At 35.4% G+C, this 24,194-nt stretch overlaps 1 protein-coding gene across 4 annotated transcripts in view; it reads right to left on the reverse strand.

Moving 5' to 3' along the window:
* Nucleotides 1-24,194, reverse strand: part of ANKIB1 (ankyrin repeat and IBR domain containing 1) — an 87,467-nt gene that overhangs the window by 23,826 nt on the left and 39,447 nt on the right. For all 4 annotated transcript variants that reach the window (XM_090142815.1, XM_031614472.2, XM_031614473.2 and 1 more), the window contains exons 3-8: nucleotides 20,933-21,233; nucleotides 15,671-15,853; nucleotides 7,932-8,049; nucleotides 4,714-4,922; nucleotides 2,402-2,490; nucleotides 735-879 (exon numbers count right to left, since the gene is read on the reverse strand). In XM_090142815.1, the coding sequence (XP_089998941.1) occupies nucleotides 735-879; nucleotides 2,402-2,490; nucleotides 4,714-4,922; nucleotides 7,932-8,049; nucleotides 15,671-15,853; nucleotides 20,933-21,233 (1,045 nt within the window). The remainder of the gene's footprint in view (nucleotides 1-734; nucleotides 880-2,401; nucleotides 2,491-4,713; nucleotides 4,923-7,931; nucleotides 8,050-15,670; nucleotides 15,854-20,932; nucleotides 21,234-24,194) is intronic.

Raw genomic sequence — 24,194 nt, forward strand, 5'->3', positions numbered from 1 at the left:
GCTACTTATGAACGGAATTAGCCTCTCAGTAATAAAAAAACATCTAAAAACTCTTAAAAATTTTAGACCTCCAACACAACCAAATCTAGCAGATTAAAAGATTCAAATAATCTTTTACAAACATTAGATTGATCAAATAATCACAGAATCACAGAATGGCCAGGGTTGGAAGGGACCTCAAGGATCATGAATCTCTAACTGCCCTGCCACATGCAGGGCCACCAACGTCCCCATTTGATGCTAGACCAGGCTGCCCAGGGCCCCATCCAATCTGGCCTTGAATAATTCCAGGGACAGGGCATCCACAGCCTCTCTGGGCAGCCTGTTCCAGTACCTCACCACTCTCGCTGTAAAGAATTTCCCCCTGATGTCCAACCTAAATCTTCCCTCCCTCAACTTAAAACCATTTCCCCTTGTCCTGTTGTTACCTACCCTTTCAAAGAGTTGATTCCCCTCCCCAGTAATGTTATTAATACTGCATTAGTTAATACATTTTGAAAATACCATATCTGTGTTTCAGGAATAATACAACATTCTTTTTTATTTTTCTCAGTGGTAACCAAACATCCATACTGTGGCAAACAAGACAGCCAATGATTCACTGTACATATTAATTTAGTAAGTCCTACAGGGAAGGTTAAAGATATACTGCAGCATTTCACGTGGAAGCTGCAGAGTACTTCTAATAAAAAGAAATACGTCTCAAGAGTACAAGAACAGTTTTGACAATTTACCTTAATGTCAAATTGAAGGTATCTTTTGTCCATCTCCTTGGAAACCACACTTTCTATGATGTCTACAGGCACAAGCTGGAAACAATCATATGCTGGGCAAAAAATGTTGTGAGCTTCACCCTCTTGAATTTTCAGATTCAAAAATCTGCCAGAATGATGTCAGTCAGTATTTGTGAAAAAAAAAAGTAAAAATCAAAAAGCTCCTTAATACTTTATACCACGTTCATATATATTCAAATTAATCGATTTTTAAACAAGGAATAGGAAGTATCCCTGTCACCTCAAAAGGACAACAGATGAATAGCATAATTAAAAAAAGAGAGAACACTATCGTGGTTCAGAAGTGAGTACCATCATCTACGCATAGCCCTGTGTGGCTGTAGCTTCCATCCTTGCCATTTCTCAGAGGCTCCTATGAAATGTTTAATTAAACTGAGCATTACTTCTAAGTTAAATAAGAAATGGAACGTATAGCTTAATTAATCTAGGAATGATATGCAATTAATGTTTCATCTGTGCTAGTCAAAGCAATTCTGCTCTCAGAAACAAGTTTCTAAATGGAGACCTTTATAGTCCCCAACTCCTAGAAACGCAGGACAGAAGAAGCTCAGAAACCTGCTGAAAACTGAACTATAACTCACAGCACTGTTTAGTTTAATTAATACTCGAGAACACTCATCTAAAGGACAGGTATTTGTAAGTTAGTCATCTGGAGTTCTTAAGTTGTTAAGACAGAGAGGCCTGTGTGTCTTAAAATTCATCTTAAAATGGGATAACTCAGTTCTGCCTACTCCCCATGTAACAGAAATGTCTGGCTCAGAAAGATGAACCACCCTCAATAATGCCATCATAAACACCTGGTTGACGCTGCACTATAATGCTGTGTGCATGCACAAATCATGCTATGTGTAGGCCAGTATTCAAGTTAGAAGCACTAGGGATCTCTTTGTAACTTCTAAATTACTGCATAACTACATATGAAACAACTGGAGCAAGACTATTAATTCCCTGTATATTGAAAAAACTTGCCTTCTAAAACATCGTGAAGAGAAACTGCTCCTCTGCACCATGGGTTCATATAAATTGGGCTAACCTGCAGTAGGACACGTGCTGACATGTCTGTGTAACAAGACCATGTAGTGGTACAGCGCGGCACAATCTCTTGAGCAAGGAAATGAATAAAAAGGCACTGCATGCAGCTATCATTATTCCTAAGTTGTTTCTTTTTACTAGCATGACTGTTTGGACTTAAACTGCATAGTAACGAGAGCATTACACTAACTGAGCAATTAAGATAAAGTCACTCTCCAACTATTAACTCTCAATGAAAGAAAGTATTTTAATAACTTTTCTGACTGGAAACGGATTTACGATGCCTCAAGTCAGCGTGCTGAACTAAGAAATGGAATTAAGCACATGCTTAACATAGTAAATATGTAGCCCACTGCCACCACCACACACACGCTGAGCAAATCAAGAGTAGTCCCAGTCATTCACATGAAGGCCTAAAACAGCTGATGGTCATTCTGAATGACAACTTAAATAAAATATTCAATAGGATCAAAACAGCAGCTCCTTGAAGCCCAGGCAGTTTAATGTCTCCATTTTTACCTGTTCAGAACAGGAAAGATGAGTCTCTCAAAATATGTAGAAGTATATATACTTACGCCTCCCAGCATGCTCTGCAGAAGTCATGCCCACAAGGCATATCCACTGGGTCTTCAAACACAGATATATTACACATACAAATGTCACACTGTAGATGAAAAAAAAATTTAGATTAAGAAATACCCTAAAGCTTTTCACATTATTCACAGGACACACTGGGCTGGAAAACCTCAGCAAAACTTTAAAGCACTCCATAGGGAGAAAAATCTAACTGCAGCCAGAAAGAAGAAAAAGTCATTTAAGTTATAGAAATAGCTTAGAAATAGAAATGAGAAAGATTCCATATATCTTTTTCTGTGCTTCCCTATCCTAACACCCCATTTCGGGGTGCCTTATGTCATGTCTTCCAGCTCAGCATGTGCTTCATTGTGCAGACTGCTGAGATCTCAGTTCTTGAGGAAAATGGGCCTTGAAGTTTTCATGAGATTCATAGGCAGCCATTTATGGAGTCTGGAAATCCTAAGTGCTTCTTGTAGCCTCTGTCATCTCAAACAGTTGGGTCCAAATCACATAGGAACAATTTAGTTGTGCAAGAGCAGCAACTATTTTAAGCATTAAAACCAGATTAATATGGAGAGTATTACACTGAGGCTTACAATCAAAATTAATAGATGAAACTAGAAATGTTCCAACAGTACACACCTCTGCTTAATTTTATACCACTAGGTACTGTAGAAAAATAATATATGGAATATTGAGGCCCTTACTCTGAAAATATTTTAAAAATAGAGGTGACATTACTTATTGCTTACAGTTAGACATGAAGATTTCATGTTCTTGAAAGACTACAAGCAGACTTTTCTTTCCATTGGAACAAAGATTCAATTGAAATTTACTTCAACTTTCAATACATTAGATACTACACATACACAGGAAAGCATTTCAAGAAAATTAACCTGTAGTCACTCTTAAAATATAGTTGTCTTAAAGCCAAAACCAAACCAAGCCAAATAAGTCTGCCTTCAAAATGCAAAACTTGATGAAGGAATGTATTATTGTTTCAGTCATATCAGCTTACTGTCTTGACAAAATTAAGTATTTTAGAAATTGACTGTACATCAAAACTGTTGTCTACTAATTTGTATGTCTTTCAATTATGTTTAAAACATATCTTTAAAATAAGGAAATTAATGAAGATGAGTTCAGAATATCAAGTATAGAACATGTACTGGAACAGTTTTAATAGGATGTAAATGCAAAAGCTGAAAGGAGCATTATAATTCGTGTTTTCATTTTATCTTTTATTTTTCATTTGTCTGCCAGTATGTGCGACTTCAGAGAAATAAGTATTATTTTATAAACAACATTTTCAAAATATTATTTTGAAAGCTTCTTGCAAGATTTTTAACAAATGGAATTACTAAATGTATCAATCTGGATTTGGATTTAGATATATAAGCCCTAGAACTGCAGTCACTATCCAGCCTGCACTGCTGGACCATAAATGACAATAAAAACAACACAATGTATGATTGAACAAATGCAGTCTTTAGTTACACATTTTAATTAGGGAAATGTTCCTACACAACATTTCACTGCTAATATAAGTGCAGGATAACATTAGTCCATATAGTTCCTTTTCCAACATTTTACAGTTAAAGAAATAAAATGTTTACATGCAGGAACACAATTTTTTTATTTTATTATGAGATCCAGGGATGGTCCATTTGGAAGGCTTCATATAATATTCTAGAAAAAATGCTTAGATCACAGAACAAAGGTTTTATAATGTTGCAGCTGTGAATTATTAAAAAGAGAATTCTGTCTTCCAAAAGAACCACACTGATTTTAGTGAAAGGCACTTTCATATTTCAAATTTGCAATAGCCTTCTAAACTGCTTGATGCAGCCCACACATAGTAAAAGTAATTATAAGCTTACAGTACACTTGTGGGCTGACATTTCAAAATGCAGACAAAGAGAATTTTGTTTTCCAAAGAAAAAAATTTCAGAAGGCAGGGTTTGCAGCATTGGGTATATTCAGGAAAATGGATACAATGAAAGGGAACATCTTGAGAAGTATGAGAAGCTTGAAAGAGCTAAATGTAATTGTATCTGGATAAAATTCTACTTTGTCAGGCTAGGTGAAAAAAGTGTCCTTGCATTAGCCCCGTGCTCAATTGTGCTATTATATAGAATGTTTAAAGTGCAAATTTCTTTGTTCACCACTTTTGGAAAAAAAAAAGGCTTTGTATTCTTGCAAACTTATTTTCCAAACAAGAGAACAATGTGGCTTGCCTGTCCATGTAGGTGTTTATGTTTAGATCCAGGCTCTTCTACCCTGTTAGTTTCAGATCTATTTATACACCTACCACAGCTGTCTCGATGTCTCCTGGTGACGGGCTGATTTCATCAGGGGAAGTTACAGAGGAGCGAGTAGTGCGGGGAGTTCGAGGAGAAGGCAGCGTATCCCACGCGTTGTACCCACTTGGAGGGGGAGTGGGCATCTGAACCCCCGAGCGCTGGCAGCAGTTCTCTGGATTAGACATCCACGCCTCAAGCAGCTTCTCCCTGTCCCAGTCTTCAATAAATATACAGACACAGGAAATTATGCAGCTGATGATGCTTGAAATCTATTCTGTAACTGCATCCACAAAAGAATATATATGTGCTACACTAAAAAAATTAGAAATAAGTAAATAAATTAAGTAAATGTAGATGCAAATTTTCCCACTTAGTGACAAAAAAAGAACTAGTGAAAGAAACATTATTATGTATGAAGACCTTAAAACTAATACAGATCTTTCAAAATTATTGTTTGAAATGTTTTTAGTCTCTGGTTCCTAAGATTTATACCAAGTTATCTTATAAACAGTATTTTTTTTCCTATGAAAAATAATTAAAAGTTCTCATTTTAATATAAATATATAAAATGCCTAAATTGATTTGAATTTTAAGCCACATACAATACTCACAGATCAGATTAAATAGAATTTCAAGAGGAAACAGAAATTTTCCATTTTTTCCTATCACTTAAATAAATCTTTTAAAGTTGGTTTTGTTTGTTTGTTTGTTTGTTTTTTAATCTTAGGTACTCATATAGGAAACTAATTTTTATTAACCAAAAGATCTACGTTGTTTTTATTGAATTTTGTAATATACACAGGAGAAAATAAAGAGTATTTCTATGCTGTTAAAATTGAAATAAGATACATGTATTCTTAGCACTGACCTTAGTAAAAATATCACCACTGTCAAATAATTGCTCCCTCCCTTCTAATAAGAAAATACCCTTGATCTGGATAGGATATACTGATCAGATGCTAACTAACATAAGCTAAACCACACCCTGAGTTAACTTCATTTAATTGTTACGTTGAGCCATGGTGCCTCAACATATAGAAACTTGAGCCATTACAAATGCTATTAGCATTTTGCATGTTATCTTGGCTATATAGACTTTGAGAGGGAATCACGCTGATGCTAACATACAGATGAAATTTGTCACAAGTTTTCTTGAGTTCCTTTGTAGTGCATCATTAAAATTAGCCAGGGTTAAGAGATGCTACTAAATGGTTCACATGCTACTAAATGGTGTTTTCTTTACTAAATTATGAGTTTAAGTAAAATATGAAATAGTTATATTTGCTGAATTGCCTCTCTTTTATCCTGAAATCAATTACTTTAGTATGAAATAGAAGAGAAATAGGAACAATGTTGAAAAAACACATATGGAAAAAATTGAAAGTTCTTAAACCTTCCAAAATACACACTTAATTCCTAAATTGATACAGTTGTATGAAAAAGGACAGCAAGTTAGATGGATTAAATATTACATCTTTAATCTACTAACAGTAGTACACTAACAATAATTTTCTCAAAAATTTAAAAAATGCTTTTCACACCTTAAGTGTGAATTAAGACATCATGTGATTCTTTTATGAAGTTCAAGATTAAATGCAAAAACATTGCAATTTAGTATTTGGTGTTTCCCAGTTGTCTCATGCCTTGTAAATAGCACAATTATTCCTTTTACTAGGCTGAACCACTTCTCCATTTTCAAATAAAAAGAAATTTTGTTTAAGTAATTTCCAGCATATGATTACAGCTACAGGCAAAATAGCTGACTTTCTCATGACTTGCAGAAATCTGTGTGTTTTTCCCCACACCGGTCAATTGCATTAAATTACAGCTACCTCATGGTACATCCCAGAATCTGTGCACAGAATACATCAGTGGAGTGACCTTTGCAATGTAAAGTGATTTCTTCTCAACTTTCAATTTCTGCTCACCAGATGCTGGCAGACATTTCTGAACACTTCACACCAACCTCACTGCTTCTGGACTCACTATGAACCGTGCTGCCAATTCGAATAGTTGTGTCATCGTTCTCTTCTGCGTGCACAGAGCACGAAACATGCCTGCTCACTTAGTTAAGCATTTAGTAATATTTAGCACTAATGACATTTTCTGAGAACACAAAGTAACATCCAAATATTGTATATATAAATACCCAGAAGAATTAACACTAAAAAATGTATGTGCAAAGACTGCCTTAAATACGATCACGCTGGCAACGAAAAATCACTGGCACAAGTTCATGTTGGCTTTAATGCTATGGTAAAAAGAATGTAAACTATCGAAAATAATTTAACAGAGATAAGTGTAAGGTACCATGCCTACTCATAAAAGTCAGCCATATTTTGTGGGTTTGCAAGAGTATTTTCTTATTTCATTTTTTCCACTCTCCTATTTTTACAGAGAACACTCAAAAATAACAGGGCTCAAAAAACAGGGCTCCAGCAATACAGCGATAAGCATGGAAACCATTAACTGCCTGAGTAGTCTCTTTGGCATACAGTAACAATGTGGATGCTTCAGTAAGCGTAAGTTTTGAATGGCTGAATCAAAGCCTGAAGCTTCCACTGAGCTTCAGAGAAATGCTTTTGTCTGGAGTCAGCTCACTGAATTCTGACAACCCCAGTTTCAGTCACACAAGACCACAGACTGATTTCATTGACATTAAACCAGTTACAATATACAAAAGGAAACTATAGCCCTGCACTTAAAGAGTAGCTATTCAATCCTAAAAAGGACATACACTCCCAGGCATTAAAACTCAAGGCTATTTCCAAATATTACAACAGTCATACTTCTTTTATTGTGATAAAAAACAAAGAAAAGTATTTCCTAATCCAGTTTTATACACAAGTGTGTAATGACAGACAACCAATGGTCTAATAAAAATAGGAAAAATGAACTTTTTGGACTTTTTTTTTTTGTAATACATAAAGCCATGGAAGTTCTACTTCTGTGTCTCTTGCTAAAGTAGAAGAGCTGTATTTCTTCACTTGCTGAAGTTAAAACATTTTCCTCTATATTCCCAGTTTGAATCACTTCCCTATCAACTTTCCTGTCTGCCTCAATGCTGCAGATGTACTTCTTTCTGAAACACTGTGTGGATGACATCCTGTTATTCGATTAACCATTACTTCTCTTTTTCTTGGGAATAAAAAATGAACACACTCACAACTGTAATTTTGATTTTGCTGAAAGCAGTTTTTTCTCAATCTTTAAGGTTCTGTATTACCATGTGCCCGGAGAAGAGCTTCTGCAGTAAAGAGTGGTGCTTGAAGCATGTCAGCAGTTTCCACTATCAGCATATCCTTAAGCCTCCGCAGATCCTGAAGTCTTAGCCCCTCGTATGGCTTTGAGAAGAAGGAGAAAGATAATTTACATCTAGCAGTGTTTCCTCTAATTCTACATTAAAATGAAAACATTCAAAACACTATTACTGATAATTATCCCAACTGTGCAGCAAGTTATGACAAAATTTATTTATTGTGCAAAGCTATACAGAAACACTCCGTTCTACAGTACTGTAGAATGATTTTTGTACAATCCAAAATCCAAAAGACAGTATTTCCAGATATTCCATTATAACTGGAGGTCACTTCAACCAATGAACTAGTCTAATATTAACTCTCTCATTCTCCTTTTCCCTTCCTACTCCCTTTTCAAAAAAGCTGGATTTCCATTGAATACTGTTGAATTTTGAAGTAATTAAAACTCAAATAGTGAGACATGCACAAGAATGCATGACTAGATTTGAACTAAGGACTTCAAAGAAGACAGGTTATCAGAATGGTTTATATTGCATGCAGATTCTCTGACTTTATGCACAAATTGAGTGAGACGCATTAACTTTGCCTTCATCAGGAGGAGGAAATATTGAGACATTAGAGAGTAAGAAGAGGTGAGTTTATGAACAGAATCAGGTACAAGTCTTTGGAGCCTTTCATAGGAGTAGAGAGATCAGTATAAGATTGACCAGAAATGCAGTTGGAGGCTGGGGACCAAGATGTCAAAATTCTCCTTGATAAACAGAGGCCACACTCCAATAGCACTACACTGTCAGAAATAACTGCTTCCTCATCTGAATTTGCATCCCCTTATTACAGCATTAACAAAAAGTCAAAATCAAAGGACAAAAAGAAGTAACTTTAGGATACTGAACTAGTTCCAGCCAAGCATACACGTATTTTGCAGAAACATTATTAAATATAACTAAGCAGAACACGAGAGAAAGTAATATACTTATTAGTTCTGGTCTGGGAAAATGCTCAGAAGGCAGAAAAACATTAGTGGGAGGACACATAAAGAGAATGGATACAGAAGGGCTTTGTAAAAAACTTATTCTTAGATGCACTGGTTTAATTTACATAAATAAAAGTAAACAGAAGATTAAAAGCAGGTAACACTGATTTGTGCTCAGGACTAATTAGGAATTGGGGTGCCAAACAGCAGCCGTCTTTACCAGTTTGGGAACCAAGAACACATTGTTATTATTTACTGTGTATATATTGATTCTATATAGAGCATATTCCAGGACCATTCAGTGCCAGGTAATATGCACATGCATGTGCAAACACACAAAACAGAATGATTCTGCCCTAAAAGTTGGCAATCCAAGTAAAAGCATACTGTACAGAAGCAGTAAGCACAAGGGATGAGAAGAAATGTAAAGCCTCGACTTCGAGATGTTTTTCTTCTTCAGAGACATCTACTCTAAAAACATAACATGCTTCCTATATATCATGACAAACTTTGTAAAATGCATCTACAAACATAAGTGATTCCCTCAGTGACTTCTTCTCTTTGCTAGTCAGTAGTATTAACAGGAACTTCTTAATACTGGTGACACAAGAATACTGCTGACACAAGAATACTGCTGTCACAAATTTGCAGTTGGTCATTGTTCTTTTGGAGAGAGCAAGAAGAACATAAGAGAAACGGACTGTGAGTGTCATGGTCTGTATCTTGATTGCCCAAGACCAGGAAGTCTCTGTACGTACTACCACTACCAATTATGCATGATACATCAAAGGGCAATCTCAACATTAAATGCTTGAACTGAAATAAATCTGGGCCACTTGATTCATAGCATGCTGGAATTTGACTGACCTACTTAATTTTTTACAAAAGAGATCATTTATAAAAACATGTCAGGGAAACAAGGGTACAAACAGCTGGATGCCGGAATGATTATAATCACATGAATATGTTGCAAAAAAACTGGAGCAATGAGTAAATCATCTTGACAGAATCTGAACTGCATTCTGAATTATAACTGTAAAATAAGTAGCTTTGTCAGCACAACAGCCCTCACTTCTTCAAGAACACACATATCATAAAAAGAAATATCTTTTGTGTTAAATCTGAAACATAAATGCATATTTTAGGACCTAGTATTTTATCCTGAACTGCAGCTATGTTCAAAGTTATATTGAACTGATTGGTCCTAGGTCAAACCCTGGCAATTATTTCTCTTGAGGTACAGACTATTACATTATTTCAGCTGGAGCACTCTATACAGCCCAGCACGAATTTTTGGATCCTGCAGTTTTTAAGTATCATAATTTTGTCTTTTTAAGTGAGAGAAACAATTCTAAAGAATGTATTTGAAACTTTAGACTTTTTTTTTTTTTTTTTTTTTTTTTTTTTTTTTAAATAAAACAATATATGAGCCCACAGAAGTCATCTAAAGAAAGGAAATTTTAGGCTGACACTATTCAGTAGCTTAATCTGGAAATTTCAGAGCAACGACTTCATACAATGAAAACTCATAAAAATGTTCAAGTCTACAACACAAAGTCTTGCAGATACTTGTAAAGACACAATCTTTAGTTATAAGGATGAATATTCTTTATGCAAAACAAAAAATGCTTTTTTAGCTACTTTAGAAATGTATGACTTATTTCTGCATTACCATGCACTGTAAATGATTTTGTTTCCAGCTTGTGACACTCAGAGACCTCTTTTAACATTCATTTATGGAGGAGCTCTTCATTGATATTTACTGTGAAAAATGTATTGTTCAGCCTTATTTAAATGTATAATGATTTTGGAACATTCTATTTGAGTTACTACTTAAACCTGCTGCTAATCTTCTCACCATGGATCTCAACACTTCTACATTCTCCATAAGCCTTTTTTTTTAAAAAAAAACCTACCTTCCTCTCAACATTTTTATCATTAATATTTAGGCATCATAAATTATATCATTATTTTTTTTCTCCTGAAAGAATTTTTAATATGTGAGCAAAAGATTATTTTAACAGATTTATTTTGAAGTAATATTATTTTTACAGCTGTAAAGTATTATTAAAATAGAAAAGGACAAAGCCACATTTTGATACAGTGACGACTGTATAATTAAATGGTGTCAAATACACTTCACGTAAATATCCGCCTTTCCGGGTGGATGGGATTCTATAATTAATGCAGTTATGTATTTTAAGAATTAGTTATACTTCATTTAACTCATTCAAGTATATGTATTATATGGGTATGTATGTATATATGTCTCATTACCTACAGTTACATTCTTTCCTTTCACTTAATAAATGATTCTCTGTCTACAGAGATGAAGTACATTTTAATTTTTCTAATATAAATTTTAGTATTTATCCTACTTGCACTACATTTATATTCATACAACATTAATTTTGGAAATGAAGAAAATCATTCCATTTACTGTACACTCGATACATCTACTAGCAGAGTATTGCTGCTGCATTCAGTGACATGAAAGTAAAATGAACAAATAAATTATATACTTTGCTATTACACAGTGTATTTTTCTGAGTCTGACAGAGAGCCAAAACTGTTCTGACTGATCTGCTCTGAACGTCTACTCATTACCAGCTGTTTCTTTGCATTACATGACTGAAGCAAGGTTATCTTCCAGACATATACCACAAACACAAAGATGCTTATATATTAGAATAAATACTAGAGTACAGAGAGAACTTGCAGATGAAATTGCCATGTTCTTAGGAATTTAGAGAGATCTCAGACAACTGGAAGCTGGCAAATGTTGTCCCAGTTTTCAAGAAGGGCAAGAAAGAAGACCCTGTTAATTACAGGCCTGTCAGTCTCACTTTGGTGCCTGGTAAAATTATGGAGAAGATTGTTCTGGGAGTTATTGAAAAACACCTGAAAGACAATGCAGTCATTGGTCAACACGGGTTCATGAGGGGAAAATCCTGTTCAATTAATTTAATCTCCTTTTATGACAAGTATCCTTCTGGACAAAATGTCCAGCATACAGCTGGAGAAAAATATGCCATGTGTATGTTTGCAGATGATGCTCAACTGTGAGCAGATAAGGTCTCTTGGTATGTTCAGCACAGAGAAGAGGAAGCCTCATGGTGGCCTACAGCTTCTCACAGAAGGGCAGCACTGAGCTCTGCTCTCAGGTGTCAGCAACGGGACCTGAGGGAAAAGCATGGAGCTGTGTCAGGGGAGGGGCAGGTAGGGGTTAGGGAAAGGGTCTGCACCTCAACAGGCTCCGCAGGGCAGTGGTCCTCACCCCAAGCTGTCAGAGTTGAAGAAGCATTTGTACAACACACTCAGATGTAGGGTTTGGATTTTAGGTGGTCTTGTGTAGAGACAGAAGTTGGACTTGGTGATCTTTGTGGGTCTTGTTATATAATTATTTAATGTAACTGCAATGAGACTTTAAAAATAAACATAAACTTAAATTTTCTATTACTAACTTCAACAGGTTTTTGGAAAATGCTTATTAACAATATAGCAGAAAATAATCAAGACAGACATTTGAACTATTCTTGTTGTGGCTTGTTCTGTAATAATCTTTCCTCATACATCATTGATGGATTTTTTTGCTGTAACTACTGACAGTGATGAGAGTTGCACTTTATACCCAGTACTCAAAATACATGGCATTTTCATTTTCCATAGGGAAATACAGATTATGTGTATGTTGATACATTGCTTTTTTTCTATATTGTATTTTGAAGGAAAACACACAGAATAAAATTTGTTTTTCTAAATGATAAGAGCCTGTTTGTTACCCATCTATAAAAGTCCTCTCCAATTTGTTCATTAGAAATGTTTCAGGTGTGCTAAAAATGAAGTGAAACAGAAATGCTGCTAAAAATCTATGCTTTAGGTATCATCATAGCAGCAAGTGATTTTAAAAGACTGGATAACTGTATGACAGAATGAATTTTATTCAGAAACACCAGTGCAAGGAATTAACTGAACAGCGGTAAGATGGACAGCTCTTTCCTATCAGGCTCTGAAGATTTAAGGGTGGGTCTGCTCTTCAATTTGTAATCCTCATGGGCTTGAGAGCATATGTAATCATAAAGAAAGATATGTGGGAGTTACTTTTTCAACTACTGTGTTTCAGTCGTAAGCATGAACACTCACATAACTCCTTGATAATATATCAATGTGAAGAACACGATCTGGCTCTTAACATCAGAAACAAAGCTTTGTTACTACTCTGAATATAAAGTTATTTCAGTGAAACTGCACAGGGCACTACAAAAATCTTTTGGTCCGTATGAAAAAGAATGATTATTTCCTGCTATAAACATGGCAGGTCTGGCAGGGAATGTGTTAAGTACTGTCATTCCAGATACTACCATGCACATCACAAACACTGCAGTTAAGCTTGTTTGGCTGTTTTGCCTGGAAAGAAGTCTTCCTTGTGTTTTAAAATGTTTTATTTATTCCTCTAAACTTAATTCAAGAGATGACTCACTTTTAAAATGCATTTTTTGGCATTCTAAAGTTTTGTTCTTCAAATAAATTAAATTTTCATTTTTCAGAAGTATGCTAAAGGGCATCAACTATTATCTTAATACTACATTAGATAAGTATTTTGCATATTCACTTCCCTCAATGAAATGGAGGGAAAGAAGCACAGAACCATCTTTGAGAGACAATTTTGGGTGTAAGATAAGTGTTCTGAAGGATTCAGACTACTTCTCAGGCCCTATCCATATAAAAATTTGAGGCACCACTTGAGACTAGTGGTAAGAACAGCTTTTACTGCCTATTCCAGGCATCTGTCCACAGACTTGAATGACCTGGATGCACAGCCATTTCAATTGCAGTTCAGCACCCATCTTTCTAAGGCTGATCTTTTTTTATTATTTTCAGTCACTCTGATGGATAGGATTAAAAGATGAACTTCCCCTGGCTGCATATTCTTATCATGTCTCTGGTGCTAACGCTCGTACCGTTAGCACCAGAGAACCTTTCCCACTGAGAAGTTGTCAGGAAAGGTAAACAAGAGAGAAACTATGAAGGTTGATTTGCTCTGTGCAAAACTCTAAGACTATCAATCTATGTGCCAGATTCCATGGTGACAGTTTTTGGCTTGTGAATCTTAAGGAATCTTAAGGAAAGCTGCCCTGGTATGTCAGATGGACACAGGTCTGCAGGCCTGCCTTCAGTTCTCATGCTTAGCAACTTTTCCAGAAAGAAGTCAAACAAGGAACTGAACTAAGTTATTTATTTGCCTCAGTGAAATGAACTCAAGTTAACACTGTTACCTTTCTCTTGAGTCCTTTGTAAATAGCAAGTCTTCAAGTTGATTAAGCTGAGTATCTACTGTAAACAATTGTAAAACATTATTTTCTCTTGCTGAAATTGTTCAAGGAGTTTGTGATTTGCCTCATCTGTATCTGTAAGTTTACTTTCTTTTCACAATAGTGCCATGATATAAATATAATAATAAAAATGATTCAGGTTAAATAAAACAGTTCAATTCACCCCCCTATAAAACATTTTCTTCATTTTAAGCAAAATTATTGCTATGATCCAGCCAATAGCACAACCATCCAACTAGTTTTATATTTACAACCAAAGAAGTAGTAAACTGCAATCATGGCAAGAAACAGCAGCAGCCTTTTAAAGTGGCTTTACCAATAGAGAAAATGTAATTTTGATCTATATTCTTCAACACTTTGGATGTCTCTACAGGGGAATATTCAGAGAAACTAAAATGAGTTAATTTTACAGTGAATAACTGCTGTTATTTCAATATACAATTAAAATATATTAAACCTCAAAACCCGTCATCTAGGAGTGAACAATTTAAACAAGCTTATTTATATTTGAATTTATTCAAGAAAATTAACCAAATAGTACAAAGATGCTCTAACTTTAAAACAGAAGTGAACACACTTGGCATTTTTCAGGGAAACAGCTGATATGATATGATTTAAGCCTGAACAAACTTTTGTGTTACCAGGCCAAAGGGGACTGAGCTAGTAAAATGTAAGGACATGCTACTTTTTGAAATCCATTGCCCTGAATCCTAATTTATCTACATATTCTTAATTAGATTTTTAGTTAACTATAATCACAGTCAGTAAGACATCATAATTCAAGCAAATTTGTGTCAATGAATTTCACATCTCTTCAAAAAAACGGGCTTCAAAGTAACAGTCCTCGTTATGGTCTGTCTTTCATGCAGGTTCTGATGTGCAGTAGCTTCAAGCATCATGTTATGAAACAAGAAAGCAAAAGAATCGTTTTCAAATCCTGCACTACTCAGCTGGCTTTTGATAACGTTCAACTCAGTCTCATCTAGGCAGATCAATGATAATGTTTTTACTATTCTGTCTCACAGATACTCTTCTCTTCAGAATTTTTCCAGTTCTTACTTTTAGACAGGAAGTGATCTTATGAAATAAAAATCTGTAAAAACTTTGTTTTGGAGACTGTTTCCCAGCTCATTGGCCTCCCTGCACTTCCTCTAGACTCACAGCTTGCAACACCTTCAAGGCAGTCCATGAAAATAAGAGTAAGAGTAAAGCCTCTTCAGATTTGACAACAGAATTGTTACTTTCTCTGCTTAACTTGGAAGATACAAAGAGCTGTGTTCAAATGAAATGTGTTCCCAATATACGGTACAAAGTACAGTGCATGTTGAATATTTAACAACGTTTTGTCATAATGCAACTGCTACAAATATAAATGTGTAAATTTAAAGCATTCTCTGACCTCTTTTTTGTCTAAAGCAGCATACTCAGCTTCAATGCTTTCAGCTTCAGGATCACGTGAAAATACCATTCGAGATTCCAGGTTAAGAGCTAGCTCTTTGTGGTGCTGTTTCTCTGCACAGTCACATGGGGTATCTTTATTTTCATTTTCTGCGAACAAGTCTCCACCGTGTTTTACCAGAAGCTGAAAAAAGAGTAAATAGTTATCAACTACCAACTCTAAAAACATCCTGAAGAAATGATATATCAAGAAGGTGAATAAAAAAATAAGAACAAGGAAAACTGAAAGAAGGGATAAATATAGCAGCAATCACCTTTGGGAAGCAAAGATCATGTCATTAGATATATTATTAGCCTATCACTGAATAAATAATTAATCATCAAATTCACTTACTACTACTTAATAAATTAAATTATTGTAACTAATTAAATAAATGACTGCTTGATTTAATATATAATTATAACTATACTATTGTAATTTCAAGGAACCAAAAAATCACAGAAATACGTTACAAGGTAATATGTTTTTGCTAGGGTTTGATCACTGCAGTTCAGCTGTACTGATATGGTCAGTGCTCCACAGAAAATGAAGGGCTTGAGATCATCAAGCATCCAGCAAGATGAAGCTATAGCCACCTTTAAATATTCTTTATACATGGGTATAACTTCACTATTCTTCACATCAGTGACCCACTGGTGGTGACAGAAGGAGGGAGAATCCCCAGGAAGGGAGGGAAGACAGGGTATTAATTCATAAATAGCATTCAGCACCACTGGTAGCTCTACCTTATTTTTCAGAGCAGGACAGAAAGAAATGACATGATACAACCAAAAGCTAAACCAACCAACTGCAAAACCAGTATTTTTCTACTGACAAGTACATAGCGCACAAGCTGGGTTACACTAACCTTATCAAATCAAATATGTCTCTGTACAGTGCCACTGTCTCTTGTCAGTAGCCAGCCAGAAATGGAATCTCTAGCTAATAAACACTAATTGCGCTGCTCTCATTATCTTGGCAAACTTGCCTCCTGCTATAAACTCATCTGATATAAGCAAGCAAAGCAAATGCCATACAAAAGTCAAGAGTACATAATTCTGCTGATTTGTTGTGATGCCTCTATAACACATACTGAACTTTAATGGTGGAGCACCCAGGACAATCACTCACTACTAAAATGATTCAATATATCTCTAAATAAAACCAAAACCTATAATCATTACCTTGTTTTCAGACTGTGATAGCTATAATAATTCTATCCTGTACTTCAAATTTCAAAACTTAATTTTTTTTTACATCTAAAAAAATAAGATTTCCACATAAAGACCTGCTCTTCACAACATCTTTTTGATTGTGATCACTTCTTAATTTTCATTTTCAACATACTGTTTTTTTTTTAAGCTGTCACTATACAATACAGAGCAAATTTAACAGATCTGGAATAATTCATAGAATCATAGAATGGTTTGAGTTGGAAGGGATTAACCCTACTGTCATGGGCAGGAGGAACACCTAGGTTAGGCTGCTCCAAGTCCCATCCAAGCTGATCACTTCCAAGGATGGGGCATCCACAACTTACCTGGGCATCCCATGCAAGCACCTCACTGCCCTCACTGTGAAGAATTTCTTCCTTACATCTAATCAGTCCTACCCTTTATCAATTTATCAATATCCCTTATCATTATCAACTCCTTGTTTTGTCACTACACTCCCTGATAAAGAGCCTCTCCCTGGTCTTGTAGATTCCTAGAAAGCTTTTCCCATTTTCTCCAAAATTAAAAGATATGTAAAAAGCAGAAATTTGTGTCATCAAAGACGACACCATATTTTCTCCTCAAGCACAATATCAGGTAGGAATTAAGATAATACTAGGATAATTATCAAGATATCCAGCCTACACATACCTTGTTTTCTATTTGAACTTCTTGACAGTGCTAAAATTTTAGTAACTTGAATTCTACATTGTCTGTACTATTTAAACTTTAACATAAATTTAACAGAATCATAAAAGACACCTTCTGAAGAAGAAAATTAATAAATAAACTTAGAAGAAGACTCCATAGACTTACACAGCTCAAAATCTAATTTGCAAGATGATGGATGCGTAAACTGATGTTAAGAATGACATCCTATTTCTTTGGTGCCACTATTAAAAAGGCTTACATCTGTTAAGAAATTAAAAAGATGCTAATAATCTAATCACATAAAGAATTTAAATAATAAAAATGCTATTTAATATACCAAATATGCTGTGATAGTGTAATATATCTGCATGAAATAAAATCTACAGGCAGCTGAGTCACACAAGTGGTATTAAAAAACAGAATGAGAGAAAAGTACATGGTCCTTTGCAATCCATAACCTTCTGTTTGTCCAATCTGAAATAAATAGAAGTTGACAATCAAGAGCAGTATTTACTTAAACCTGGGACACAGCCTGATACTCATTTATAAATTAATCGCATCAAAAGAGACACTAAATCAATCATATAACTTTACAAATAAGGAAAGTTTCACTCGAGTGTACAGAAGTAGCAAGGCAATATCTGTGTACAATCCAGCTACTATGAACATAATTAGCTGGATCTGAGAATAATTTATCTAGAAAAGACTGTGATCTGCCTCCCTGGTGAAACTCAAGACACGTTTAAGTAATTTCTAGCAAAGTGCTGATAACAAACTGCTTGCATAAGGCTTGCAGTAACTACATGGGGCAGAGAAGAGAACACCATAGATTTTGGCTGTGATACCGGAGGTTAAATATCAGAATTTATTAGCAGCATCCTCTAAACTCTTCTCATACTAAAGAATGAACTTTCAGACACCCATAAGCTTAATTTACAACATAGAAAACATCACAGGGAAGCAGTTTCCATTCATGAGAAGCTCAGAAAACTACAAAGGAAGGATGATGTTCATAATCACAGAACAAAAAGAGTGTTGGCTATAGACATAAAAAAGACACTAGCTGAGGTTTTAAAGAGAGGACTAATGAAAAGCCAGAACATAAAGAACAGCATACAGTTCAAGCCAGCGCACAGCTAAAGCTGGGGAACTGAAATGACAAATTTTAAATGAGAATGTTCAGATTATATCTGGAAACTTGGCAGAATACAACCAACACAACAAAGCAACACCACTGGACACGTTATGTAGGAATCACAGAGAAGTTCTCAGTGTTGGAAGGGTGCTGTCATACTCTATTTTTCTTTTTTAAAAAATTCATGGATAAATAAATGTTGGCTGTGCCAACAAATATCAGAGAATCCCAGTGGAACGCAATTTTGGATTTAAACACAAAGAGCATGAATGATCACCTGACCAAACTACAACAATAGAAGTAGCATGCTAACAAAGAGCAGTAATACTGTAAGAGTAGAACAAACAAACACAAACTTCAGTCACTAAATCTCCCAAGCAGATCAAGAAAACGCTGTGCTAAAGATACTTAATTTTTAAACTCTGGAAGTGACTGAATCATAGACAAATTAGTTAGCCAGCATATGAGAGGAGAAGTAACTTCTTACTTTGCCCAGAGAAATGTGCAAGACCTGACTGAAGATGCTGCGGTCAAAGAAGCACTCAGTAACAATTCCTAAAATGTACTTCAGACTCCATGTCCTTGAAACGATCCACTGCCTAATTCAGAAAGTGGTACTAAATAAAAGAATGAAAAAAAATCTAGAGACATCAGAAGAATGTGTCAGGATAGAAGAACAGGACATATTTATACAGGAACAGGAAACTGACTCTGTCCCCAGCTGAAGAAAATATAAAGAACAGTCTGGAAAAAAGTAAATGTAAAAATACAATATATAAGGCTAAGCATGGTCTTGAACAATGTGCCAAATACATAACAACTCAGAATAAATCATTTCAAAATATCACAGAGTACATCTGTCAATGTGTCTGTAAAGTCAGCTACCAAACAAAGTGCAAGAACAACCCCAGATAACATAAAACAGAAAAGTAATAGGAATCCAGCTTCTCAGTGGGTGTGCTACATAGATCCCCATGCTTTATGAAGGACACCAGCAAAAGTCCGTTTCAAATTGAAGTCTCGGCACAAGAAGTTCTAGAACAAATCAATGAACCAAATACTAATGAATCTTCAGCACTAGATGGTATTTATTCATGAGTCCTGATGAAATTTAAATATAAAATTTCTGAACTATTTATTAGAATATGCAACCTATTGCTTACATCTTTGATAGTACAAGATTAGAAGATGGTGAAAGTAACATCAGTACTAAATATAGCTCCACAGAATACTGGGAAAGTCAAGAACAGTACAACAAGCATTACTGAGAGATACCTGGACAAATTGGAAATAATGAGGAAAATACAGCATTGATTGAGGGAAATTACATATGACTAATTTATGAGATGTCTCTGAAGCAGTCAAAACAACATGGGTGAAAAAGTTTGCTGATAGTTAAGTACAGACTTCCAAAAAATTCAACGAATACACTTAAGAAAAGTAGAAAACTATAGAAAGCTGCTTGACCAAAGTAATAACTTGTTAAAAGGCATGAAAACAAGGAGAATTCTTGATGTTAGGATATATGCTCTTATGAAAATGTTAGCTGTTTCTGAAAATATTAGGTGTATTGCACTGTGCTATGTAAATTAAACTACTAGCATAATTACTAGTTCTCATTATTTGGTATACTTTAAAAATAAACTTGGTGGAAGACTTTCAAAGTTTTTATGATTCCCCATTACTCATTGCTACCCACTACTTTCACAAACATTAAAGAAATTTTTAATTTGCAACAAGGTAATTATATTGATGTATGCTAGCACTAATGTAAGGCATCCTATAAAAAAGCTGGGCACTGTGAATTAAAGACATCAAACCTGTTCCTGAAACATGGGCAGCACTAGAACTTTAATTTTCCCTTAGGTAGTTACTTCACTTCTCTTTATACATATAGGTATGCCTAGGCCTACTTTTAAAGCCTCTTCACCAGTGTTACAGACTTGTAATTATTTCCAACTTTTATAAGCCTATATCAGTTTATTTTGTGCTGAAGAGTTTATGTCATAAAGTTAATATAAAAGTAATCCATTTCTTCATTGTCTTCTACACAGTGTATGTTCTGGGCTGTTTAGCTTTGTCATTTTTTTTTCAATTAATGAAAATATAAGTTAATTAAAAAGCTAATTCAACCAGATTGTTTTCCTTGAAACAGCCTTGTGAAACACTGCATGTAATTTACTGACAGCAGTATAAGACTTGTGATCATACATCAACTTTTACCTCGACACAGGTTTTCATCCCTGAGGCAGCAGCATAGTGCAAAGGTGTATTTTTTTTGTTATCAACAGCATCAATGGCTGCTCGTTCATACTGTCCTTCATCCAGCTTTGCTCCCTTCCATTTCAAGATCATTTGCAGGCAGTCTGCTCTTCTGCAATCATCTTCGGAGGGTCTTGTCAGGCGAGGATGAAGAGCTCCTTCTGAGATCATGATCTGAGGTCCCATACACAGTAAGTGCATAGATGTCTCATTGTGCACATTCCGTTTATTCGGGTTACCATCTCTAACAAAAAGGAAAGTTCTGCAAGGGAAGGAAAACAGAGAGATAATTAGCACAAAATTCCTCTCATTTTCTTAAAGTGGGAAGGTTCTATTATGACAGCTTTCTTTTCATAGAATCACAGAATCATAGAATCACTAAGGTTGGAGAAGACTCAGAAGATCCACAGGATCATCCAGTCCAACCATTCACCCATCACCAATGGTTCTCGCTAAACCATGTCCCTCAACACAAAATCCAAATGTTCCTTGAACACCTCCACCTTGAACACCTTTTTTTTTTTGCCAAGATTTTGATAAGGTATGTGACAGATATACATTCTTTATCGATAATTCCTATTAGATATGTTAACATGTAAAAAAAAAAAAAAGTCATTAATCTACACTCCATACGGTGCTCACAAATTGTTTTAATTACTCTTTTAATGCCTCCCAAAGACAACAAATTGTTTTTATTTTCATTTGGGGGAAAAAAAGAGTAAATCAGTCTGTTCAATAACCCTGTTCAGAACACCAGTCCACGCACCCTTATGAAAAGCTGGGGGAGAATTTATATCCAGTTGAGCTCTTTTTGGAGTCAATAGCCAAGATCAGCATGAGTTACTGAAATATCAACAGTCCGTTTGATTTCTTGGAGTGTGGCAAATTTTTGTAGGCCAATTTTTTTCTAAAATTCTGCATTGTATTGCAAGAAGTGTTATTAAGGCACAAGACTGATTAAATAGATCATTTCTTTTTATCATGCAAATGCCCAGCTATACAGGATGACAGGGGTTGGCAAGTCTTTTCTCAGAATGCTTTAGTTGCTGTTCACAGTGGACAATAAACTATGGCAACAAAAAGGGTCAGCTGAGGAATGAGAGGAAAAGAACAGATCGATTCCTGGAATTGCAAATCTGATTCCTGACAGCTCCTGAGGCAATATAGCTTTCTGCTGCTTCTTGCCAGCAACGAATTATAGAAATTACAATCCAGTTCTGAAATGGCAGAAACGAGACATAACACACAAGACCTACGAAGCCAAACTTGCCTTATTCTTTTGAGGTATATAATATTAATATAATAAATGTTAAAATAATAATATATTGAGGTATTTTTTTTTCTCCAGGGAGGGAGAATGTTAGGAAATGGAAAGGAGGAAAGATTGTTTCCTTATAAATGGCCATGGGAACACTGCCAAGGAGTGCCTCAGAACCAAGTTTTCACAAAACTATTATGATCTTATGAAAAGTTTTGATAGAGAATGGTTCCCTTGCTGTTTTTCATGACCCCATTCCTACACAGCCTAGCAGCATCCTTATAATCATCCCAGGGTATCTGTCCCTGCTTCTACTGCCTGTGCATTTTCTTCTTGCTCTCAAGCTTGACCATGCTGGCCTCTGGCATTATTTTCCTGACTTATTATGGAGATAGAGAGTTCTTGAGCACTAAGGAAAGCTTCCTTAAAGATCTGCCAGCTCTGCTCCACAGTTTCCCAGGGGATTTAGCTGTCTAACTCTCCAAAGAGCTGGAAGTTAGCTTTCCAATACATTTAGCATCTGATTTGTCTGTCCCATGATGTAACAAACAATTTCCAAGCTTCTATAAAACAAAAAGTTTGTGAAGGTAGCAGACTCCCCCAGATTCATGTGGAATGAGCTGAGATGAAATTATGATAAAGATGATGCAGATCACTTATGCAATTACTACAGCAGTCGATGGGAAAGTAACGGGATACCAAAAATGCCAGTTCTTATGCAGAAGCACTTGGCAGGAATTCCTGAGGACAAACACAAGGAAAAGCAGAGACGAAAGGCCTCACCTGGTACAGAAGCCTAGCAGCCTGCTAGGAGCGTGAAGCCAACAAAAACAATTCAGCGCTGCAAGCAGGGTGGGCTTTGCCTTTTACACCATGTGAAAATTTATTTCAAAGTTTGAACTTAGTCTGCATAATGCAATAGATGGCTGCATTAATCAGACCCAGAGTCTTCAAATGTCAGGAATGTCTTTCAGGTATTCATTAACCACATCTTTTCCTCCCACCTCAAGTTGCTTTATATCCAACATAATGACTCCTGCTACTTCTTTAACTCAAAGTAAAATGTCACTTTAAAATTCAGTGAAGACCTGTCTGTGATTTCTCTACTGAGCTGAAGCAGGGCTTTAGCTTTTTTAATTGCCAGAAGGCCTTCATCATCACCTCCCAAATCACATGAAGTTTCTCTAGCTATCTAAACATCACTGTCTAGACTTGGTAACACTTCTGTTTTCTGTTTTTATTTAGCACTTTATCATCACTTAAATTCCATGCTGTGGTATTTTAAAACATGTGATTCACTCCTGAATCAGGTTACAATGCATCTGATTATGGAACAGCATAATGTTTTTGTGGTGACCTGTAAAAGCTGTAAATCACATACACTTTTTTTTACAAAACGTTCTTAAAACTTACTTAAACTTATTTAGAAAACTTACTGTATTTCTCCCCAAAACTCTACGATGCTTCTATTTAATAATGCAAATATATGGAGATTTAATCCATATTAGAATACTTAAATGCTGCAACCTAATATTTTTACACTACTTAGATTTATATAGGTAACCACTGTAGAAGATTCAAGTACTGCACAGATAGAAATGCTGTGGAACTGGTTGCATTACATTTGTTCTCTGAAAACAGCCCTAGGTTGAAACTCTGCATAAATGCAGAACTTCAGGGCTGTCAAGCCAGTATCCCTTTTCAAAACCAAAAATTCTCTCTAAAGAGTTAATTTAAAAGTCAGCTTTAGTAGTGAATAACTATTGCTATAAATTTCTTTCACCATAAAATTAAGCTTCATGGGAAAGTACAATAAAATTCTGGTTTTAAGAAGTTATAAAATAAAGTTACAGGGTTACTTAGGGAGGAAAAGACCCTTAATATCATCAAGTCAAACCATCAACCTAAAATGCCCACTTGCAGGTTTCTATGTTAAACAAATAAAAGACATAGGATGGATTTAAA

This window comes from Phasianus colchicus, chromosome 6 (genome assembly GCF_987193195.1).
Source record: "Phasianus colchicus chromosome 6, bPhaCol1.hap1.1, whole genome shotgun sequence".
Taxonomy (NCBI): Eukaryota; Metazoa; Chordata; class Aves; order Galliformes; family Phasianidae; genus Phasianus; species Phasianus colchicus.